Below are 22,876 nucleotides of genomic sequence, written 5' to 3' on the forward strand. Positions count from 1 at the left end.
TTAAAAGTATTATGGACGGTTAACTAAACAGGTCAAGGTAGGGGAACCTCGGCCCCTGCGCCGCACTCCCGCGCTCTCTCCGCAGACCTGCACTCTCCCCGTCCCGCCCCTCGCACGTAGCGCTCCGCCCAGGCCCCGCCCCGGAAGCCCCGCCTCTTCTCTCTGCGTGTCCGCGGTTTCCTACGGAAGCAGACCCGGTGAGCTCGAGGTGAACGTCGTGCGGCTGACTGTAAGTTTTCTCTTTGTAGTGTATATGTGCCGCGCGGTCCCCCTTACTCCATCCTCGGGGTCTCGCAGTCACTATGGAGGTAAAATCACAGCAGCCGGCCCTCCACGCCGAGTAAATCCAGACGTCGCGGTCACAGGACGGGTGTTTTTTCCTTTGGGTTTGAATTCGCTCTGAGGCTGGTCCCTGACCTTGGCTTTTTTACCTTGTCCACGTAGACACCGCCTTTCGCAACATTTCCCTGCTTCAAACCTGTTAATGTCTCGCCCTCGCAGTGTAAAGTTCTCTTCCGCGAGGTGGATTCGCGCCCCCAGCCTGGCCCTCTCGGCCCCTGGAGGGCAGCGCCGGCCGCCGCGCTCCCGGAGAGGCCGCGTCTTCTCCCCGGTCCTGGGGTTCTGGAGAGCCCGCCCCTCTCCGGAGACCCCCTCCCTCCCTCCCTCCCAGCCCCTCTGTCCTCGCGTCTCCTCAGGCCGGTGCTTCTGCTCCGCAGGCCTCTCCTTCCTAGTCAGCTCTTCCTTTCACCCCGCGTAGGGAGAGGTGACCTGGGCCAGCCCTGTGACACCCAGTGTATGTCTGTCCCCAGGTTCCACCTCGCTGGAAAATAGTCTCTTCTGGTAGGGTGGCATCTTATTCAGTCACCATCCCTCATCCTTGTAAATTCGTGGGCGAGGGGGATCAGGAGAAGCAGAGACCGAGCGACTGGGAGAGAAGCAGAAAAACTGAGAAGGAGGAAAGAATGAGAGAGAACCGATGGGATAGTAACATAGGGAGGGGCCTTGTATCACCGGTAGGAGGGAGGCACTTCACACAGGGAGTGGGCGGAGAGCGAAAGAGTTGCAACCGTGCCCTTCAGAGAACCGTGGTGCTGGGAGAGAAAGAGAGGAAAACTAGTGACTAGAAGAGCAGGAGAGAGAAAGCAGGAAGGAGGCATAGCCACCTGGGGTGCCAGAGAGTGCAGACTAAGGCATTGTAGCAGTTACAGAAAGGATGTAATCTGGAGATCGGAGAGGGAGCTGAGTTTGGGAAAAAGATGGAGACATACATGGATATTTAGGACAATCATAAAGGTTGGGGAGAAAGCAGCAAGAAGGGGAAGAAGTCGCAGGACAAGGGTGAGGGAGAACTGGGAGGGGAGAAACAGCAGGCGTGTAGAGGGGAACAAAAAGACAGGTGAAATAGGAGACAGCTAAACAGAGTGAAGTGGAAACACATAGTGGTGCAGGTAGAGGTGAGAAACTGGGTCCAGATGGGTGGTGAGTTGTTTGGATACGGATGATTATGTTGTGATAATGTTGATTTGTAGCTTTAGAATCTAAGGAATTAAAATTTATTTGCTTCAGTTAGACAGATGAGGATGGGAAGTGCAAAAAGTGAAAGGTTTGTGTATTTTGTAAGTATTTGTAAGAGAAGATAACTTCCATTTGCAGTTCCTGTTCGGCCAAGGCACAGTGACTTGACTCAGACAGTTGTGGGTCACCCCCTTCCATTTTCCTGGCATGAGGTAGAGGAGAGGAGAGAGACTAGTGGCACAAGAAATGACTAGCTTTGTCACCACATGGTGCCTCTTTAAAGGAACATTAAAAGTTTTGGTTTCTGTAATGAATTTTCTTTCTTTCTTTCTGGTTTCTTTACATTTAATTCTTTGTGTAGCTTGGAATAAATCTTCGCGCATTCAATTTCTACTTTCCTGTGGGTAATTATTAACTTCTGGAATAAGTTTGGTTCCCTTAGGTAGTCTACTCATGTCATTCTTTTCTAAATAAGGTAAATCCTCAATTTTTGAAAGACTTCGACACCAGCATTTTTAGATTAAAAATAATTCACAAATTATTTCTTTTTATTGATTCAGGTTTCTATGAGGCCTGAGTGCTTTTCCTCTTCATCTTATATATTGGAAAACTTCTTTGATAACTAGTAAATAATTTTAGACTATTTTGATGAGTATTTGGTAAAGAGGTCATTGGTCTTTTACATTAACAGTCAAAACCTAATTTAACCAGTTAGTCTAATATTTGTTTTTTTTCTCTTTTATTTGGTGTGTTAAAATAGCTGTGAGGTGACAGGAAGATGTTTCACTCAGGTCCCTCTTTAGTGTTCTTTGCAAATGATGAAGGATGAGTTGGATTGACTTGGAACCTTCCTCCAACAGAGCCATCTATTCATGATGAAAAAGTTTGTTCACAGTTTATTTTTCAGCTGACCCCTTACAATGTTTTCTTCACCAGTAGCTGTATTTTTGCGAATCTGCATGTTTAAATATTTTACTGAGATCTGGAAAGAAGAATTGAATACTCAATTGAATTGATCAGACCTTGAAAGAGAAGTTTCCTTTGGTCAGGAACATGAAGGTTGGTCCTGGTGTTTTAAATTCGACAGGCGATGAGGACAAAGTCTGCCCATTGGCCCTTCAGGATCCCATTTCAGACTTTAGTTCTACCTGATTCTCTGGATTCAACCTGGGCTTCCTCAGACATGTCTCCCCTCTGGGCTTCCTCAGGGAGCCCACCTGTAATATGGAGATGAGAGGCTAGACTCAGAAACTGTGAGTCTGAGGAATATTGACTCCTGAAGTGTTTGGCCAAATTGTGTGTTTGTGTGTGGGAATTCTTTCTAGTGAGAGTGTCCTGTGTTATTTAGAATTTTTCACGGTTCCCAGTCATCCCAGAATGAAAAGCAAAAATGCTAGGGTTTTATTTGTCCTCGGGACAAAATCCAGTTTCCTTCCTGTAGCTACACAGACCTGTATCATCCTCAGGGCCCAGCCGGCGTCTTCAGCCTCATCCTGGGAGCTGACCCTGTTCTCATGGTTCACTCTGTCCTGGTCACATTACCTTTTCTCTCTCACACCAATACCTTTCATGTTTCAGATCTTAGTTGCTCCTCTTACCTTTTTCTTTTAAATGAGCATGATTCTGGCCATACACCCTCCTTCAGGTCTTAGTTCAGAGATGGCTCCCCATCCACCCCCCGGCAATCTCTGCGACATTAACCAGATTTTATTGCCTCAATATCAGTCACCCTCAACAGAAACGCACTTCTCCATTGATTATTTTGAGTCTCTTGTCCTTAACCTCCACCGAAGGACACAGTGTTCATCTTTTTCCCAGGGTCACTGCAACGCCTCACTCGTGGGATGTTTTCAGATGCTAGGAATTTCCATTGGGCTGAGTACTCCTCAGGGAATACGAAGGTAACAGGGTAGGTGATGAGGGTGGTTCCCATATTTGTTCTGGGTATTTCAGCGCTTATTGATCTTTACCTTGTGTGCCTACTTAATTACTCCAGAGCAAAAAGATGTAGGGAGGCCTAAGAAGCCCTGTACAACTGGTTTCCTCCTGCAGTGTTGTCAGGTGTCCTCACGTTTATTCTGCTGCGTTACTGCTCTACTGTAGCTACAGGTGTTCCAGGTGTGCACATCCAGGGACCAGTCGCCACCTTGACAGGTGCTTTGCCTTCCAGCAGTTCACTTGCTCAGAGTCAGCGGTAGTGATTTCACTGTGCTAAGGGGGGGGGCAGAAGGTCCAGAACCTAAGGGAATGTGAAGGAGAGTGCCCTAAATAGGGACTGTATTTTCCAATTCGATGTGAGTAGGGAGAACAGGAGACAAGAAACTTAGGGATGCTCTCTCTTTGTAACTGTCTCACTGAACTCAAATGCCTGTGTAACTGGACTCCGTAACGTCCCTAGTTGCTAGCAAGTATTCTCCAGAGGGCCAGCTTTTTGACCTTCATACTGAACGCCCAGTGTCCTTTGGGCGGGAGCTTCTGTGTTCTTGTTGCAAGATCTTTGCTGAGAGGTCTTTGTGCCCTTTATCACGTTTCCTCTTGTTCGCCTGGAGGAGAGATAGAGAAGTCACGTTTCCTCTTGTTCGCCTGGAGGAGAGATAGAGAAGTTGGGGAAGTGAAGCAGAGCCTGTATGAGTCTGCACGAGGGATATGGCCGCAGTTGAGCCCAGTGAATGTGTGCACTTGTCCCTTGTGGAATCAAGGGATGTGGGGAAGTGTTGGCAAGGGATGTCTTAATTCTGTCTGGAGCATCAGGACACGGGTTTATGGGTGGTTGTGGGTTTGAGGTGCCGTAGGCTCCTAGCTCAGCTTCCCTGTAACATAGATGCTGAGACTGAGGCTTGCATGTATTGGTTACATTGGGTCACACCTTCATTCCTGAGGAGGAATGAAGACAGTGGATTTAGAAAGAGAGAACCATTTCCCCCCAGTATTGTTAGAGCTGTGGCCTGAGATGTACCCATAGGGAGCTCTGGGTATAGGAGGGTGGCTGCCGTGGTACCGCAGGAATGGATCTACAGGGTGCCCTGTAGAATCCACTCTAAGCAGTGACTTGTGTTGGCTTTTTTGGGAGGGCAAGAATCGTCGTGTAAACCTCCAAGTAATACAGGGAAAGTCTCAGAGATCATTTTTCGCATTACCTTTGCTATTTTTGAGCATTTTGGGTTGTGAGTGAAGAATATTTCAGATGCACTATGAAAGATACAAAAGAGAGCACTTCATTGGGCATGTTGGGGTCTCACTGAGGCATGTGTATCATTGGAGACATCTTTTTAATTGGTAGGTTTTGGAGACGACAGTGTTTGTGCTGGAATCATTGTAAATGAAAGTATGGGGTTTTGGGTCCACTGATCCTTGGGTGTCTCCATATGTGTTTTTTCCTGATGCATGAGTTTTGAAGAGCTTGGTTTGTTATTTGGTATTTTATATGAGGATCATTAAGAGAGGGTCTGGAGACTGTGTTGGATCCCGTAAGAGTTTGTTAGTTTATTTGTGTCCATATGGGAAATTATGAGTTCTATGTCAGATGGCAGAATATTTTGAGCAGGGAGCTTCTGCTAGGTATGTGTCTAGCACGGACCATAAAGTCCTGTCATGTTTGGAAAGATTGTTTCAAGAATCAAAGGGCCCCAACACCACAGCGATCTAAAGTCTAGAGGCTCATCCTTGGGAAGAAATAACTGTTAACTTTCTTGCTGCCAGGCTCTTGCTTGTTTCTGTACTATCCTCTCTTTATCTGTCTCAACACACAGACACACACATACACACACACAGGCCCAATACAGAGAACAGAGCACCCTTAATGCCCTGTTGGTGGGAATGTAAATGATACGGCTATTATGGAAAACAGTATGGTGGTTTCTCAGTAAATTTAATGTAGAACAGACACAATCTGTCAAACCCATCTCTGGCTCGATCTCCAAAGGAAATGAAATCAGTATATTGAGTGAAATGTCTGCCGCCAATGAGCATTAATGCATTATTCGCAACAGCCAAGTTGTAGAAAGAACCATAATGTTGACGAATGAATAATGAAGAGATTTTATATATAAATATATATCTATGTATGTATGTATATACACACACACAAAATTCAGCCATAAAAATGAAGGAGCCTATCATTTGTGACGAAATGAATGAACCTAGAATGAATATGCTCACTGAAATAAGCCTGACAGAAAAAGGTAAAGTCTGTGTGGAAACTAGAAATGTAAAACTCATAGAGCTCTCGAGTAGAAAGGTTGTTACCAGGGGCTGGGTGGTGGAGAAAATGGGGCGATGTTGCCCAAGGGTTAGAAACTGTCATTTGTAGAATGAGTAGGTTCTGGGGATCTGTGTGTACCATGCTGACTACAGTTGATCATAGTGTGTTACTATATACTGGAGAATTGTTGAGGGAGTAGAATTTTAGTGTTCTCACTACACAGGCACAAAATGGTAACTGTGAGTTAATGGAAATGTAAATTACTTGATGCTGATAATTATTGTACATTGTGTAATCTGCCAAATAATCACGTTGTACAGCCTATATGTACACCATTTTTATTCATCAGTTATACCTCAGTAGTGCTTGAAAAGAAAAAGAAAGCGTGAGGTGTGCTGGGCTCACCTCCTCTAGGTGGTGCTCAGCCCCGGCTTCACATTGATTTGAGTAAGGCATCTTCATATGTTTTATACCCCCCGACCAGAGATGCCTTTTAAAGGAGCTGGGATGGGGCCCAACATGAATAATACTTAAGGTTCCCCAGGATGTTCCAATCTGGATCCGTCATTGGACATCAGGACTCTGGGTCCCCCCGTTCCTGAGGGCTGAGATCTGGGCTGAGGGTGAGGGCTCTGCTCTGTGTGGGGATGGATCAGGGCTGGTCTGTGACCTGCAGGGGATCGTCGGGTCCAGCTGAGGTGCCCACTGCTGCTGGGTACGTGAGGGCCTCACCAGGAGGGGAGCCTGATCTGAAGGAAAGGGTGGGAAAACTCACTGGTTGGTCTGTGTGTGGGAGTTACTGTCCTGAGCCCCTCCTGGGACAGTGGGCAGCAGAGGACCATCTGTTCCCCATGCTGAGGGCTTCCCTGTGCGTGTGGTGGTGACTCAGGAAGGGGGTGTGTTGATTCTAAGCATTAAACAGCCTGTTTCCAACTTTGAAGATCGACCTCTAAAGACTCACATGGTCTGAGGAAGAAGCCCTGAAGAGGAGGAAGAGGAGAGAGAAGGAGTAAGAAATGGCTCTTTCTCAGGTGAAGTCATGTTCTCAGTTGATTCTTCAGTGTATCCATCCTGAAATTCCCTTCTTTGGACACGCTAATCCTCTCTGACTCTGAGGTGTTGTTCCTGACACCTATGCATTCATCCTTACCTAGTGCCTTTCCTCAGTACGTGTTTATAATTGTTATATCTTCTTGGAGAATTGACCCTTTTATGATTACGTAATGTCTTTTGTCTCTTATGTCAGTTTTTCTGTTTACTTTTGCTGTCTGTGGGATAGAATGTCTTTTTCCTTCCTTTTGCTGTTTGCCTTTCCTGTCTTTAGATTTGTCTTTCACTCTAGCTCTCTGTTTTCCTCCTGTTACTTCCTCTAGTGGTCCCTGCTCAGGCACACTGTACAGTGGTGAAAGGCAGGAGACCTGACCAGCCCCCTTCACTCCACTGTAACGTCAGAGGGAATGCATCGACCCTTTCCTTCTGATCACGACGTTGGTGAAATGTTCTTTCTTAATAACAATATATTTTTTCCATATTCTTTTTTGTTATGTTTTATAATTCTCCAAGAAACTTTTTACTTTACCATTGTGAGAATTTTATTCTTAGTCTATTAAAATAATGTATAGTAGTAATAACTTTTCTAATTTAAAAAAATTTTTTTCTAATTTTGAATCAATGTTTTATTAGTGGAAAAACAGAAACCCTTTTTGGTTTTTGTTAATGCCTATCTGTATAAATTCAAATGGACAGATTTATATTTTTGAATATAGTTATTGAAATTGGAGTTAAAGTATTCTTGTTTTTTTTAATGTCTGTATTATTTTCTTTTTTAGTAGCCTACTATAGAATCATGTTGAGAAACTCAGTTTAATACAGCTTGTACATTTTCATTTCTATAAGAAATATCCTGAAATACACGTGAATAAATATGATAATGAAAAAATAGTCTGAAAATCTGTCAGGAGACCACTCTCGTTTCAGTTAATTTATCGTTGACATGTGTGCATATGTGCATGGATATGCAAGTCCATGGTTTAGATAAAAGACATCATGATTTTAAATCTATAGATATCTTTTTGCAATTCATATTATATCTTTAATATATTCCCTGGCCTTGAATTTTTTCTACAGTATCATGTTCATGGTTTAAATAGTAATAAGATTACTAACATTTTGTGTGTATGTGTACGTGTACACGTATATAATGAACTTTTAGGCTGTTCCATGTTGTTTACCTTGAACTTCTTTAAAGTTTTCTCAGGTAATCGTCTGTCAATGAAATTTTAATGCTCTATGTGTTACTTAACTCTTTGATTTTTAAGCTTCAGTTCCAGAGCCCAACCATGGTGTAGCCCAACCAAGTTCATGTGCTTAGTGTATGATTCCTTAGATTGCTGAACTCAGTCGAGTTTTTCAGAGTGTCTCTGACACAGTTTTCTCCTCTGTAAGTTGGGAAAAGATCTTTCTTTAATGAGCTTTGATGTTGCTAACAACATTTAGAGTAAAACATTTAGAGTAATGCACAGCATATAGGAAGTGTTCATATAATGTTCCTCTTTTTTTTTTTTTTCTTTTGCTGTACGCAGGCCTCTCACTGCTGTGGCCTCTCCCGCCACGGAGCACAGGCTCCGGACGCGCAGGCTCAGCGGCCATGGCTCACGGGCCCAGCCGCTCCGCGGCATATGGGATCTTCCCGGACCGGGGCACGAACCCGCGTCCCCTGCATCGGCAGGTGGACTCCCAACCACTGCGCCACCAGGGAAGCCCATAATGTTCCTCTTTGCTGCTGTTATCATCATCATAATTGGAGGTCTTGAGCTTTCTTTATAGAGCCACTGTGGACTCTGTCGTCTCTGAAGACACCACTCATGTTCCTCCACCTCCAGAAGGATGATTATCCCTCAGTGTATAGAACGTAATATCTAACACTTCCACATGGACAACACGGTGTTGAATTTTTATTTGCATATATTTTATGTATTGCCCACAAGAATGAGAAGGGTAAATTGATTTGAAGCATATTGTAATCTCTATGACAAAGCATAAGAAATTAAAATACACACCCAGTTAGCTTCAAATACCTTTCCATGGATCTGTCAGAATACATACTTCAACCTAATTGATCTTTTACCTCTACTCATTTTGTATGGAAATAAGAACTCTCCTCACGTCCTCTTGGTGAAATGTTTTTTTATTTAAGGGACAGTTGACATTGAATGATGTGGCCATCGAATTCTCTCCAGAAGAGTGGGAATGCCTGGACCCTGCTCAGAGGGCCTTGTACAGGGACGTGATGTTGGAGACCTACAGGAACCTGATCTCTGTGGGTGAGGATAACTTCCCTCCAGAAGTCAGGAGGGTATCTTTGCATGTTCCCTGGTTTGCCTTTTGGAATCCCCTGCCTTGCTTAACTGAGCTCAAAGCCACGTTGACTGAGGCATGAAAAGCTTCTTGATTTAGCATCAGGAGTTTAAACATGCCCTTTCTTCAGATGATCTGGCCACTTTGTGGTACACCAGGAGTTTTTTAAGTGATTAAGTGTGTCTAATGCCCAAGCGGAAACTTTTAAAATATTTCATTCCCTGTGCTCTACCTCTGTGCTTTTGATTCAGTACCTACTGGAAAAGAGTTAGATGTCTGCATATTTCATCGTTCCCTCTGCATTGAGAAGGAGGCAAGCGGTGGATGAGTTTGTGGGTCTGGATGAGTTTCCAGACCCACCGCAGCATTAGTAGTGTTTGGGAAACTCTACCAAATGGGAGAGTTGTTTGCGAAAACAGAAATCTATTCGTTGTCAAGTCTGAGAGGAAATTTTTCTTCTCCCTTAGTTATCACTCGGTCCCTCAACATGTAAAATGTATTCTTTCCCCCTCCAGTGGTGCGGGAGCTCCACCAAAGACAAAGGCAGTCTTTATCATGATCTGCTGCACTCGGCTATGTGGCCCCTGTGAACTTGTTGCTGCTTGATTTTGAGGAGCGTGAACAGGGTTTTTTGTTTTGTTTTGTTTTTTTGCAGTACGCGGGCCTCTCACCGCTGTGGCCTCTCCCATTGCGGAGCACAGGCTCCGGACACACAGGCTCAGCGGCCATGGCTCACGGGCCCAGCCGCTTCGCGGCGTGTGGGATCCTCCCGGACCGGGGCACGAACCCGTGTCCCCTGCGCCACCAGGGAAGCCCCAACAGGGTTGTTTTAAAGGGGTCTGTTGCTCTCTCAGCTCTCCTTTTGGACTTGATTCCCTTGGATGCTCAGTTCTCAGTCTCTGTAGATCAGAGCTGATGCCTCCAGACTCCAGCCCCTGAGCCTTTCTGGGTTCCACCCCCATCTTGTGTTCTTTGAAGACCTAATCAGAAGATGGGAAAACACTGGCTGCTCTTTCATTCCATCTGGCACCTCAGAACCTGCAAGGAGCTGTCTCAAGCCCTGTCTGCTTGTTTTGCTACCTCAGCCATTTACTCCTTTGACTAATATCTCCACATTCTGCTACCGGAGTTCAGTAACAGCTGTTCTACTTTAAGTTGCTCTTAGTATGCCTCTTTTTTTAATTTTACTTTATTTTTATTTATGTATTTATTTTTTTGTTGGCTGCACTGGGTCTTCATTGTGGCGCTCAGGCTTCTCTAGTTGTGACGGGCGGGCTCCAGAGCTCGCGGGCTCAGTTGAGGCAGCACTTGGGCTTATTTGCCTCTTGGCATGTGAGATCTTAGTTCCCCGACCAGGGAGCGAACCTGCGTCCCTTGCAATGGAAGGCGAATTCTTAACCACTGGACCACCAGGGAAGTCCCAGCATGCCTCTTTTTTAAAAAATATATTTTGCACATAAATGGGATCATTCAGTTTTATTCTTTCTCTGAATAATTTTACTGAGTATATATCCTCACTGTCCATCTGTGCTGTTAAAAATAGTAGGATTTTTTTCTTCTTTATGTGTAAATGAAATTGCATTCTGTGTATCTCCCAGATTTGTTCCCCATCCATCTGTTGGACAGTTAGGTTGTTTCAGTGCCTGGGCAATTGTGATTACTGCTGTTATGAATGTGGGAGTGCGGGTATCTTTTTTTTTTTTATAAATTTATTTATTTAATTTATTTATTTTTGGCTGCATTGGGTCTTTGTTGCTGCACGCGGGCTTTCTCTAGTTGTGGCGAGCGGGGGCTACTCTTCCTTGTGGTGTGCGGGCTTCTCATTGCGGTGGCTTCTCTTGTTGCGGAGCACGGTTTCTAGGTGCGCAGGCTTCAGTAGTTGTGGCTCGTGGGCTGTAGAGTGCAGGCTCGGTAGTTGCGGCGCGCGGGCTTAGTTGCTCCACAGCATATGGGATCTTCCCAGACCAGGACTTGAACCCGTTTTTCGGGCATTGGCAGGCGGATTCTTAACCACTGCGGCACCAGGGAAGCCCAAAGTGTAGGTATCTTTTAAGACAGTGATTTCATTTTGTTTGATATATTCCCAACAATGTAATTGCTGCATTATATTATAGTTTTGTTCTTTTTACAGTATTCTGGGGAGCTTTTATACTTTTCAGTTTCTTTGTATCTGTATGTTTTTATATGGAAGAAACTCTCTTTTTGATGGCCTTATTGTAGTTTTTCCTTTAGGTTTCGGCTAAAACATTCTTTCACATCTCCTGGGATATTATGTATGTACTTTGTGATTATATGCATAGAAATGGGGCCTATGGAATATTCAATTTGATACCTTATGTAGTAAATAATGTAATAAATGTAAACCTGCTATATTGCTTCAGTGTCCCATTCTCTCTCTTTTTACATCCCTTTTGTTTTGGCCCCATACCCAGAGTATAATTTCCACAGTTATAAATGGAATCGTACTGGGAAATCCCTGGTGGTCCAGTGGTTAGGTCTCAGCTCTTTTCACTGCCGTGGGCTCAGGTTTGATCCCTTTTTGGGAAACTAAGAATCCAGCAAGCTGCATGGCATGGCCAAAAAACAAGGAATAGTATTGTGTTACTTGCTGGGCCAATTCTTCTTTTCTCTTTTTTTCCCTTAATTAATTTTTAAAATTTAGTTTAATCTTTTTCTTTTTGTAAATTTATTTATTTAGTTAGTTTTGGCTGCATTGGGTCTTCATTGCAGCGTGCGGGCTTTCTCTCATTGCAGTGGCTTCTCTTGTTGAGGAGCATGGGCTCTAGGCATGTGGGCTTCAGTAGTTGTGCCATGTGGGCTCAGTAGCTGGGGCTCACGGGCTCTAGAGCACAGTCTCAGTAGTTGTGGCACACGGGCTTAGTTGCTTCATAGCATGCAGGATCTTCCTGGACCAGGGCTCGAACCCATGTCCCCTCCATTGGCAGGTGGATTCTTAACCACTGCACCACCAGGGAAGTCCTCTTCTTTTCTTTCTTTCTTTTTTTTTTTTTTTGCGGTACGCGGGCCTCTCACTATTGTGGCCTCTCCCGTTGCGGAGCACAGGCTCCGGACGCGCAGGCTCAGCGGCCGTGGCTCACGGGCCCAGCCGCTCCGCGGCATGTGGGATCTTCCCAGACTGGGGCACAAACCCGCGTCCCCTGCATCGGCAGGCGGACTCCCAACCCCTGCACCACCAGGGAAGCCCCTCTTCTTTTCTTTTAACCACATTATTTTTAGTTGCCTCATACAGTTTTATTCACACATATATGCAATCACAAGCTATGATACCCCATGTTTATTATTCCCTCTCCTCCACTCAGTCCTGTTATCAGTCCTGGTCTTTCTTTACATGGTCTCTCTCTGTCTCTCTTTTTGTATTGTATTATATATTTATTTATTTATCTATCTATCTATCTATTTATTGCCACACCCCGTAGCATGTGGGATCTTAGTTCCCTGACCTGAGATGGAACCTGCACCCCCTGCTTTGGAAGCACATAGTCTTAACCACTGGACCGCCAGGGAAGTCCATTTACATTGTCTCTTGATGTGGATAGAATCACTGTCGTTGGTCACGTATTTAAGTTGTTCTCTTGATCTCCCCAGTTTCTGCAGCACTTCATCATCCATCCCTCCACCTTCCTCATTACTCACACTGTAAAAATGATTCCCTTTCATCCATTGAAAAACTTTTTCAGTAGATGACCTAAATCAATATGTGCAGCCGTGATGACTCAGAAACCATTTCCAGCAGGGATGCTTGAATAACAGTATTAGTTACATAGCTCACTTCTTCTTGCATCTCCCTTAAGATTTCCTTTTTAAACTTCTGGTATTTGTGTGTTTACTGTTAGTTGGTATGTGCTTTGTGGTCACCGTGGAAAATACCCTTTTTTGAGAGCTAATGTAAGTTTTTCCATTTGAATGTTTTTGTCACAGTGGTTGAAACGATGCTACGCTGAACTTAATTTGAATTACGTGTAATCACTCTTTCTGTAGTGAAGAATCCTATTCTTTACTGTTCTTCAAAAATTTAACACCATGGTTGAAAAGTTTCGTAACTCTGTTTGAGAAAAGTGTTACTTTTGTTTAATATCACATATTCAACGTGAAACATTTATCATGCAGTGTAATGAATAGGAAATGTATGGTTCTTTATATCTTGTAGATATTTCACATATACACGTGGTAAGGAAATTACAGCTAAAATCAAACATTGATAGAGGAGGAGTATTCCAAACAGTGATTTTGGGAAGACATGAAATCCAGGAACCTTTTTACCTCTCGGAAATACAGGAGAATATGTTTGACTTTGGATTTCAGTGGAGACATGATGAAAGGAAATGCAGAAATATCCCTACATCCCATAACCAAAATGTCACTGACAGAAGAAGTCAACATGGTGGAAGGGATGCAGGAAACAACCATATTGGAAATAGACTTGTGTTAAGCCTTCAGGATGAACTGCATATGTTTAAAAGTAAACAGAAAATTGATGATTTTAATAAAGCTAAGAAGAGTATCAGCAGTACTTCCTCATTTTCACCAGTTGAAGGAATTTCTCCTCCTGTCCAAACCAACATTTCTAATATATATTTTATGCATCCTTCAATACTGACACAAGACCAGAGCCCACACAGGGAAATACCTTACAATGAGTGTGGCAAAACATTTCATCAGGGCTCAAATCTCAGGAGTCATCAGAGAATCCATATAGGAGAGAAATTACATAAATGTGATGTATGTGACAAGGTCTTTAGCCGAAATTCAGATCTTGTAATTCATCAAAGAGTTCATACTGGAGAGAAACCTTACAAATGTAATGAGTGTGGCAAGGTCTTTAGTACAAAAGGAAAGCTTTCAGTTCATCAGAGAATTCATACTGGAGAGAAACCTTACAAATGTAATGAGTGTGGTAAAACCTTTAATCAGAGCTCAATCCTCACTCGACATCGGATAATCCATACAGGAGAGAAATTACATAAATGTGATGTATGTGACAAGGTCTTTAGTCAAAATTCAGACCTTGTAATTCATCAAAGAGTTCATACTGGAGAGAAACCTTATGAATGTAACGAGTGTGGCAAGGTCTTTAGTCAGAAAAGAAAGCTTTCAGTTCATCAGAGAATTCATACTGGAGAGAAACCTTACAAGTGTAATGACTGTGGTAAAACCTTTAATCAGAGCTCAACCCTCACTCGACATCGGATAATCCATACAGCAGAGAAATTACATAAATGTGATGTGTGCGCCAAGGTCTTTAGTCAAAATTCAGACCTTGTAACTCATCAGAGAATTCATACTGTGGAGAACGTAGTGTCTGTGGGAAAATCTTTCTTTCTTCCTCAGGCATCAGTAGGCATGACATAATCCATCGAGTAGCAAAACCATATAAATATGACGTATGTGACAGTCTTTCATCAAAATGCAGTCCTTGGACTTCATCAGGAAATTCCTACTAGAGGGAAACCTTAAAAATGGAATGAGTGTGTCCCAGTCTTTAGTCAAAACACAAACCTTGCAAGTCATCCAACAGTTCATAATAGTGAGTAATCTTACAAATGGAATGAGTGTGTCCCAGTCTTTAGTCAAAACACAAACCTTGCAAGTCATCCAACAGTTCATAATAGTGAGTAATCTTACAAATGGAATGAGTGTGTCCCAGTCTTTAGTCAAAACACAAACCTTGCAAGTCATCCAACAGTTCATAATAGTGAGTAATCTTACAAATGGAATGAGTGTGGCTAAAACCTCTCATCAGGGCTCGTACCTCAGTAGGCATCAGATAATCCGTACAGGAGAGAAATTACATAATTGTGATGTAGGCGGCAAGGTCTTTGGTTAAAATTCATACCTTGCAATTCATCGGAGAATTCATACTGAAGAGAAACCTTACAAACGTAATGTGTGTGGCAAAACTTTTCATCATGGCTTAACTCTCTGGCATCATCAGATAATCCATACAGGATCCAAACCATATAAATGTGATGTGTGTGGCAGAGTCTTTAATCGAAATGCAGTCCTTGCACTTCAGAGAATTCTTACTGGAGAGAAACCTTACAGATGTCATGAGTGTGGCAGGGTCTTTTGTGAGAGGACAACCCTTACAAGGCCTCAAGAAATTCATATTGCAGAGAAACCTTACAAATGTAATGCGTGTGCCAAGGTCTTTAGTCAAAAACCCCAACTTCGAATTCATTGGAAAATACATAACGGAGCAAATTACAAGAGTAATGATTGTGGCAAGGTCTTTCGTCAGAGTTCAGCCCTTCCAAGTCTTCGGAGAATTCATAATGGTGAGCAGTCTTACACATGTAATGAGCATGTCAAATTCTTCAGTGTGCTTTCAAGCCTGACTTAATGCCATCAGGCAATCCATATTGGTGAGAGACTTTAATAATGTAGTGATGTGACGAGGCTTTTAGCAGGTGTCCCCATCTTATGCTTTATTAGAAATTTCATTCCTGATTGAAACCAATAATTGTAATTATTGTGGCCTGGCCTTTTGACAAGGAATGTATTCACCAAAGAATTCATTCTGGAGATTACCTCATGAATGTGTGAATGCGGAAAACCTTCACTTGGGGCTCACATCCTACTAATCATCAGACAGTCCATACTGAACAGAACATTACAGCATTACTCTACCTTGGGAATGCTAGTTTTTAAAACACTCCTTAATACCTGCTCCCCATTCTTGAGTATGCAGTATATGAATGTATTTTTTCTTGTTCTTTTATGTGTCTAAATAAACGTCATGGTGTGCACCTTGATTTAGATGGAGAGAAACTAGGAAAATAGTAAGCATATGCAAAATAGAAAAATTAAAAGATCATGTAGTATCACATTTTTCCTTTATTGTGCTCAGTGAAATAATTTTTAGGGCTCTATGTTCATGAGTTTTCTCTTCAAAATGAACCACATACAATGGGGACATTTTTGTTTGGTGGATAAACTAGAAATTTCATGTATTCACCCTTAAGACCTGTTTTTGTTGTTGCTGGTTTGCACTTGTGGCCATTCAGTGGAATAGGGTGGAACCCCACACAGAATTTGGTTTCGTTATTGAGACTGATATTTATATGGAAGTGTTATGAGAATGTTTGTTATATAATTCAGCTTTCTATGGGAAGGGTGGAGACTTCCAAGGTGTTCAAAAAATGGTTGAAGAGAACAGGGAATGGTCAATGGCTTCGTGTGTTAAGGAGATCACTTGATGAGATTTGAACTTTCAGTTTGTATCAAAGGAGGGAGTCCTCAGGTTGTTTTTTTTTTTTTTTAATTAGTTTGCCCACATAGGTAGAATAGGAAGAGGTTGTCCTGCTGCCTAAAGCTGTCAGTAGTCCAACATCATAAAATGGATTCAGACTGTTTAACAAAACAGCGAATGTTTACTCTTTTTTTTTGCGGTACGCGGGCCTCTCACTGTTGTGGCCTCTCCCGTTGCGGAGCACAGGCTCCGGATGCGCAGGCTCAGCGGCCATGGCCCACGGGCCCAGCCGCTCCGTGGCATGTGGGATCTTCCCGGACCGGGGCACGAACCCGTGTCCCCTGCATCGGCAGGCGGACTCTCAACAACTGTGCCACCAGGGAAGCCCCGAATATTTACTCTTGAAACTCCTGATTTCTTGATTAGGAAACAATACAGTTATCTTCATGCTAATAATTTATTACATTTCTTTACCTGAGGCACACGTATGTTCCATTGTGCAATATGGTTTTTGAAAATGCTTGTAAAACACTGTTTAAATCAATTGCCCAAGGTGTTTTTACCCTAGGTTAATAAAAATTCATGTTTGGACAAGGAATTATATTCAGTCTCCTGGAATAAACCATAATGGAAAAGAATATTAAAAAGAGTGTATATATGTGTATAACTAAGTCACTTTGCTGTACAGCAGAAACTAACAGAATGTTGTAAATCAACTATACTTCAGTAAAAAAATTAATGTTTGGAAATGTTTACCAGATAATATATGTAAGCAATTTTTTAGAAGAGCAGTTATCCATAGGGTATCAAAATTTTATTCTGCAGTGTTTTTACTAAATGTCTTGTTGTTTAGTTTTATAATTTTACCTTTAAACCAGTGATTACCTTTGAGCTAATATTTGTACAGGTGTGAAGTTTAAATGGAGTTTTTTCCCCCATTGTGAACATGTTATTGATTACTACCAGTTTTTGAAAATCCTTCGTTTATTGAATTGCCTTGGTACCTTAGTCAAAAATCTGTCGGAAGTACAGTGGCCCTTGAACAGTGCAGTGAGTTAGAGGTGTTGAGTCCCGAGTAGTCAAAAATCCACGTATAACTTAATATTGGCCTTCCATGTCTGTGGTTCTGCATCCTTGGATTCAACCGAGTTGTGACCTTGTAGTACTGTGATAGTGTGTTTTGGGAAACATGCACTTATAAGTGAATCCACACAGCTTAAACCCGTGTTGTTCAAGGGTACGCTGTACTCCTGTAGGGCTGTTTCTGGTTTCCTCATTCTGTTCTGTTGGTCTGTGTGTCTGTCACTCGACAAATCCCACACAGTCTTGATTACTGTCACTGTATTATAAATCTTGTTATTGTGTGGAGTGATTCCAACCACTTCAGATATATTTTTTGCCCACATAGTATTTTTCAGATATATCAGCTCTTCTATTTCTTTTGCCTTCCATATTTATTTTAGAAAAATCTTGTTTGTATCTTCAAAAATTTTGTGGAGAAATGCATTAAACCTGTATGTCAATTTGAGGTGATTTGTCATCATTTCTATGTTGTGTCTTACCTTCAATGAATATGCTGTGTTTCTTTAGCAATTCACTGTGGTGTGTTTCTCTAAAATGACTTAAATTAAATGTCATCTTTGATTTCTTTCAGACCACTGTAGTTTTTCATATAAAAGTCCATGTTTTGTTAGATTTACACATTTTTCTTCTAGTTTTACTTTTCTGAGCATTTAAAGAAGATACTACATTTTTAATTTCAGTATTCATTTGTAAATTGCTACTATATAAAATTTCAATAAATTCCTGCATGGTGTACTTGTATCCTGACACCTTGCATCGTATACTCTTTCTAGAAATTTCTGCAGATTCTTTTTTTTTTTTTTTGCGGTACGCGGGCCTCTCACTGTTGTGGCCTCTCCCGTTGCGGAGCACAGGCTCCGGACACGCAGGCCCAGCGGCCATGGCTCACGGGCCCAGCCACTCCACGGCATGTGGGATCTTCCTGGACCGGGGCACGAACCCGTATCCCCTGCATTGGCAGGCGGACTCTCAACCGCTGCACCACCAGGGAAGCCCTGTAGATTCTTTTGATTTTCCATATACATCATTTCTTTAAAATTTCTATTTCTGCTGTAACAACTTACCACAAACTAAATGCCTTAAATCAACATAGATTTATGCTTTTGTTGTTCAGGAAGGTAGAAGTACAAAATGAATCCAAAACATTGTGAGTCTGACTCCATTTTTGAGGTCTGACTACAGACACCTTATGACTCGGTACAAGCTCTTCCTCTTCCGCCCATGTTATCAGGGCAGGCTGATAATAAAGCCTGAGCGCTCCATCCCTTGGCAGGACTTGTAGGTTCACACCACAAGCAAGTACCATCACCACAGCCCAGTCTTGTATCCACCGTAATGCAAGAACATCACCATTCTCTGCTCTGCTTTCTCTAGCCATTTTGGGAACAACTTGGTCCACCCTGGTCTCCACAGAAAGCCCTCCAAACTAAACTTTGTGTGGGGTTCCATCTTTTCCCAGCAGAGAAAGCGAAAGTGCAGGGACTTCCCTGGTGGCGCAGTGGTTAAGAATCCACCTGCCAATGTAGGGGACATGGGTTCGAGCCCTGGCCTGGGAAGATCCCACCTGACGCGGAGTAAGTAAGCCCGTGGGCCACAACCACTGAGCCTGCGCTCTAGAGCCCACGAGCCTCAACTACTGAAGCCTGCGTGCCTAGAGCCGGAGCTCTGCAACAAGAGAAGCCACCGGAATGAGAAGCCTGGGCACCGCAACAAAGAGTAGCCCCCACTCAGAGACTAGAGAAAGCCACGCAGCAATGAAGACCCATCGCAGCCCAAAATAAATAAATAAATTCATTAATTTAAAAAAAAAGCAAAAGTAATTAACAACAAGTAGGGCTTCCCTGGTGGCACAGTGGGTAAGAATTTGCCTGCCAGTTAAGGGGACATGGGTTCAAGCCCTGGTCCGGGAAGATCCCAGTTCTGCAGAGCAACTAATCCTGTGCGCCCCAACTACTGAGCCTGTGCTCTAAAGCCTGCGAGCCACAACTACTAAGCCTGTGCACCACAACTACTGAAGCCTGCATGCCTAGAGCCCATGCTCCACAACAAGAGAAGCCACCACAATGAGAAGCCCGCACGCAGCAACGAAGACCCAACGCAATCAAAAATAAATAAATGTATTTAAAAAAAAATACCCTTTGAAAAAATCCTAAAAAAAACCCCAACAAATATTTTGGAGAGTGCATACGTGAAATTTATAGTTTATAAATCCCATTGTGTATGTTCATTCTTAGAGGAAACTCATGAACCTTGATCTTTTCCGGTTATTTCTCTGAGCACTGCAACACAAAAGATAGATTGTGTCCTTTTAATCCTTATTTATGAAATGTTCTTTTATTTCCTCAAAGTTTTCATATGCTTACTATATTTCTATTTTCATTTCATGTAGATATGCAAACCATGGGTCTAACTTCAGCGCTAAAAAAGGCATGTAAAAATATAATCTTGTGTATTTTCAGGTAAGGAGAGGCAGTTTGTAGGGAGCTTGAATCTGAAGTTTCACTGACTTGGTATTTTCATAGTAGTCCCAGAAATGATCAGGGATACACTTTGGAGTTCATAAGTCAAATGCAGATTATGAATATGTATTTCCAAAGTTGAATGTCGTTTTATATATAACACGGAAAGAAATTGTTTAGATGCCCCTCAACCTAGAGAGCCTAACGACGTCTTATGAAGTGCCCCAAAGAGGTGGGATACTCTGGGGTCAATAGAAAGCTTATGACTCATTCAGGATTATAAAGGAAAGATTACATTAATTTTTGAATCCCTCACAAGCATGCTTTACTCTAGTTCCTTTCATTAAACTATCTTCTGTAACACCATGTCTTCAGTGTCTAGAAATAATACTAATTTTCATTAATAAATGATATACAACAGCTATTCCCTTTTAAGAGGACAGAAGACCATTGTTCCCCTCCATTTTTTCTGCCATCGTGATACTCATATGAAAACTTCATTCTCTCAGTGTCCAGTTGTACTGTGTTTCACGATCATCTGGTAGGGTAACCCTTTCCTATAATCATCAACAATAGCCCTCAGTCATAGCAAATCTAGAGAAGGGGCAATGACCGCAAAAAGCACTATATTTTAGATAATAGTTTTATATCTATACTCTGCCCCTCCCCATGCTGTCAAGTTTATTTATAACATTGCACCTTAAAGTGAGTGTCCTAGTTTTTCACAGTAATCTGGATATGAATAAATCCCACCTAATGAAGTAGGTCCTTTCATCTTACCCATCCCTTCCCTAAAACCATCATGGTGATAAAAGAATAGCGAGTAACGAAAGAATAACAGCAGATTTCAAACTTCAGGTTATAGGTCGTTAATAAGAATACACCGTTTTCGGGGCTTCCCTGGTGGCGCAGTGGTTGGGAGTCCGCCTGCCGGTGCAGGGGACACGGGTTCGTGCCCCGGTCCGGGAGAATCCCACATGCCGCGGAGCGGCTGGGCCCGTGAGCCATGGCCGCTGGGCCTGCGCGTCCGGAGCCTGTGCTCCGCAACGGGAGAGGCCGCAGCAGTGAGAGGCCCGCGTACCGCAAAAAAAAAAAAAAATACACCGTTTTCAAGAAACTTCAAATAATTGAATAAAAACATTTAATAATATGCAGATAATTAGACTTTTCCACAGGTATCCTTGCTTCATTGATAGACACCATCTCATATGAGTTTTTCTTTTTATACAGCAGGTTCTTATTAGTTGTCCATTTTATACATATTAGTGTATACATATCAATCGCGATCTCCCAAGTCATCACACCACCACCACCCTCCCCCCGTCACTTTCCCCCCTTGGTGTCCATACATTTGTTCTCTACATCTGTGTCTATCTCTGTCCTGCAGACCGGTTCATCTGTACCATTTTTCTAGGTTCCACATATATGCGTTAATACACGGTATTTGTTTTTCTCTTTCTGACTTCACTCTGTATTACAGTCTCTAGTTTTATTATTTTTTTTAAGTAGCCTTTTTTTTTTTTCTTCCTGTTGTTCCATGCTGCTGGCAGGATCTTAGTTCCCTGACCAGGGATTGAACCCAGGCCATGACAGTGAAAGCACCGAGTCCTATCTGATCCTGGTTGATCTTCTTAATCTTTTTTTTTTTTTTTGGTTGATCTTCATAAGTAATGAACCTAGTTCCCCTGAGTGTAAACTTTCTTAGCGTTAAGTCCATTGAGAGCATTGTTTGAACACTTACCTCCATTACATTTGTCATTTCTTTCTAGTATGAATTCTGCGTGGCGTATGCTGAGGTAATTGCTGAAAGGCCTTGACTCACTTGTACCGTTTCCATATTATATGAATACTTCCATGACCACAAAGCTGTGTATTGTTTACAAAGTTGATCACACTCATTACATGTGTCAAATTTCTGGAAAGAATTCTATTATGTTCCAGAAGGCTTAAAATTTGGATCAGCTTTGCCATATATTTGTGTGTTTTTTTCTCAAAAATGTATATTCTGATACCAAGTGAGGTATGAGCCCTGGTTCCTGGCTTTGCCGCATACATTAATTTTATATGGTATCTCTCCACAGTGGAGTTTGTTTTTATTTAAAAAAAATTTTTTTTTGTTTTTTTTTGGCCATACTGCATGGCCTGTGGGATCTTAGTTCCCCAACCGGGTATTGAACTCGGGCCCTCAGCAGTGAAAGCGCTGAGTCCTAACCACTGGACTGCCAGGGAATTCCCTCTCTTTTTATTTTTAATTGGAATATAGGTGAGGTACAATATGTTTCAGGTGCACTATACGCTGTTTTAATATTTGTATATATTATGAAATGATCGCCACAATGAGTCTAGTAGCCATCTTGTCCCCAAACAAAATTATTATGACGTTATTGACCATATTCTTTATGCTGTATATTACATCACTGTGACCTATCTATTGTGCAGTTTTAAATGTGATCCTCTTAACTTTTTTTTTTTTTCTTTTGGCCATACCACCTGGCATGTAGGATCTTAGTTCCCTGACCAGAGATCTAAACCGAACCCCCTGCAGTGGAAGCATGGAGTCTTAGCCACTGGACCACCAGGGCAGTCCCTGAAATATGCCCCTCTTATCTCACCCCTTTACCCCTTTCTCAAAATCATATGTTTGTTCTACCAGTCTCTCTTCACTGTATTCCACTTTTTTTTTTTAATGCCATATGTAAGTGAAACCATGTGGTACTTGTTTTTGTCTGACTTTTTTCACTTAGCATAGTACGTTCTAGAGCCATCGGTGTTGTTGCAAATGGCAACACTTCTGAGCAATATTGCATTCTATATATATACACCACATTTTCATTATCAGTTTGTCCGTCGGTGCTCAATGCAGTCTTCACGTTAGATGGATGAGGCATTTTGTAAATACGTGTGTGCCCCCTGACCAGAGATCCTCTTTTGTATTATCAGGATGGGGCCCAACTTTAATAAATAATATTAAGGATCTCCCGTATGTTCTAATCTGTATGTACCATTGAGCATCATGACTGAGTCCCCCCGTTCCTGAGGGCTGAGATCTGG

The 22,876-nt window shown here is 42.5% G+C and overlaps 2 protein-coding genes across 4 annotated transcripts in view; one reads left to right on the forward strand and one right to left on the reverse strand.

Annotated features, from left to right (window-relative positions):
- The window catches only part of LOC307178861 (uncharacterized protein), a 389,700-nt gene that overhangs the window by 194,798 nt on the left and 172,026 nt on the right, over nucleotides 1–22,876 (reverse strand). The gene's annotated exons all lie outside the window — the stretch shown is intronic.
- Nucleotides 183–16,593, forward strand: LOC307178869 (uncharacterized protein). Of its 3 annotated transcripts, XM_079907512.1 has the most exons (4): nucleotides 192–229; nucleotides 6,658–6,747; nucleotides 8,299–9,039; nucleotides 13,242–16,593. In XM_079907512.1, exons 3-4 carry the CDS (start codon nucleotides 9,006–9,008, stop codon nucleotides 14,441–14,443), a joined length of 1,236 nt encoding a protein of 411 aa, XP_079763638.1. In that variant the 5' UTR covers nucleotides 192–229; nucleotides 6,658–6,747; nucleotides 8,299–9,005; the 3' UTR covers nucleotides 14,444–16,593. The 3 variants fall into 3 exon arrangements, with proteins under 3 accessions (XP_079763640.1, XP_079763638.1, XP_079763639.1); XM_079907514.1 differs by lacking the exon at nucleotides 6,658–6,747 and having other exon boundaries at nucleotides 183–229; XM_079907513.1 differs by lacking the exon at nucleotides 192–229 and having other exon boundaries at nucleotides 2,025–6,747.

This window comes from Stenella coeruleoalba, assembly GCF_951394435.1.
Source record: "Stenella coeruleoalba genome assembly, chromosome: 20".
NCBI lineage: Eukaryota > Metazoa > Chordata > Mammalia > Artiodactyla > Delphinidae > Stenella > Stenella coeruleoalba.

Bases quoted from the DNA above. Each gene is read 5' to 3' on its own strand.
- LOC307178869 (XM_079907514.1), top strand. From the start codon at position 9,006: ATGTTGGAGACCTACAGGAACCTGATCTCTGTGG. The intron at 9,040-13,241 runs GTGAGGATAACT...TATATCTTGTAG, and splicing joins CAGGAACCTGATCTCTGTGG to ATATTTCACATATACACGTG.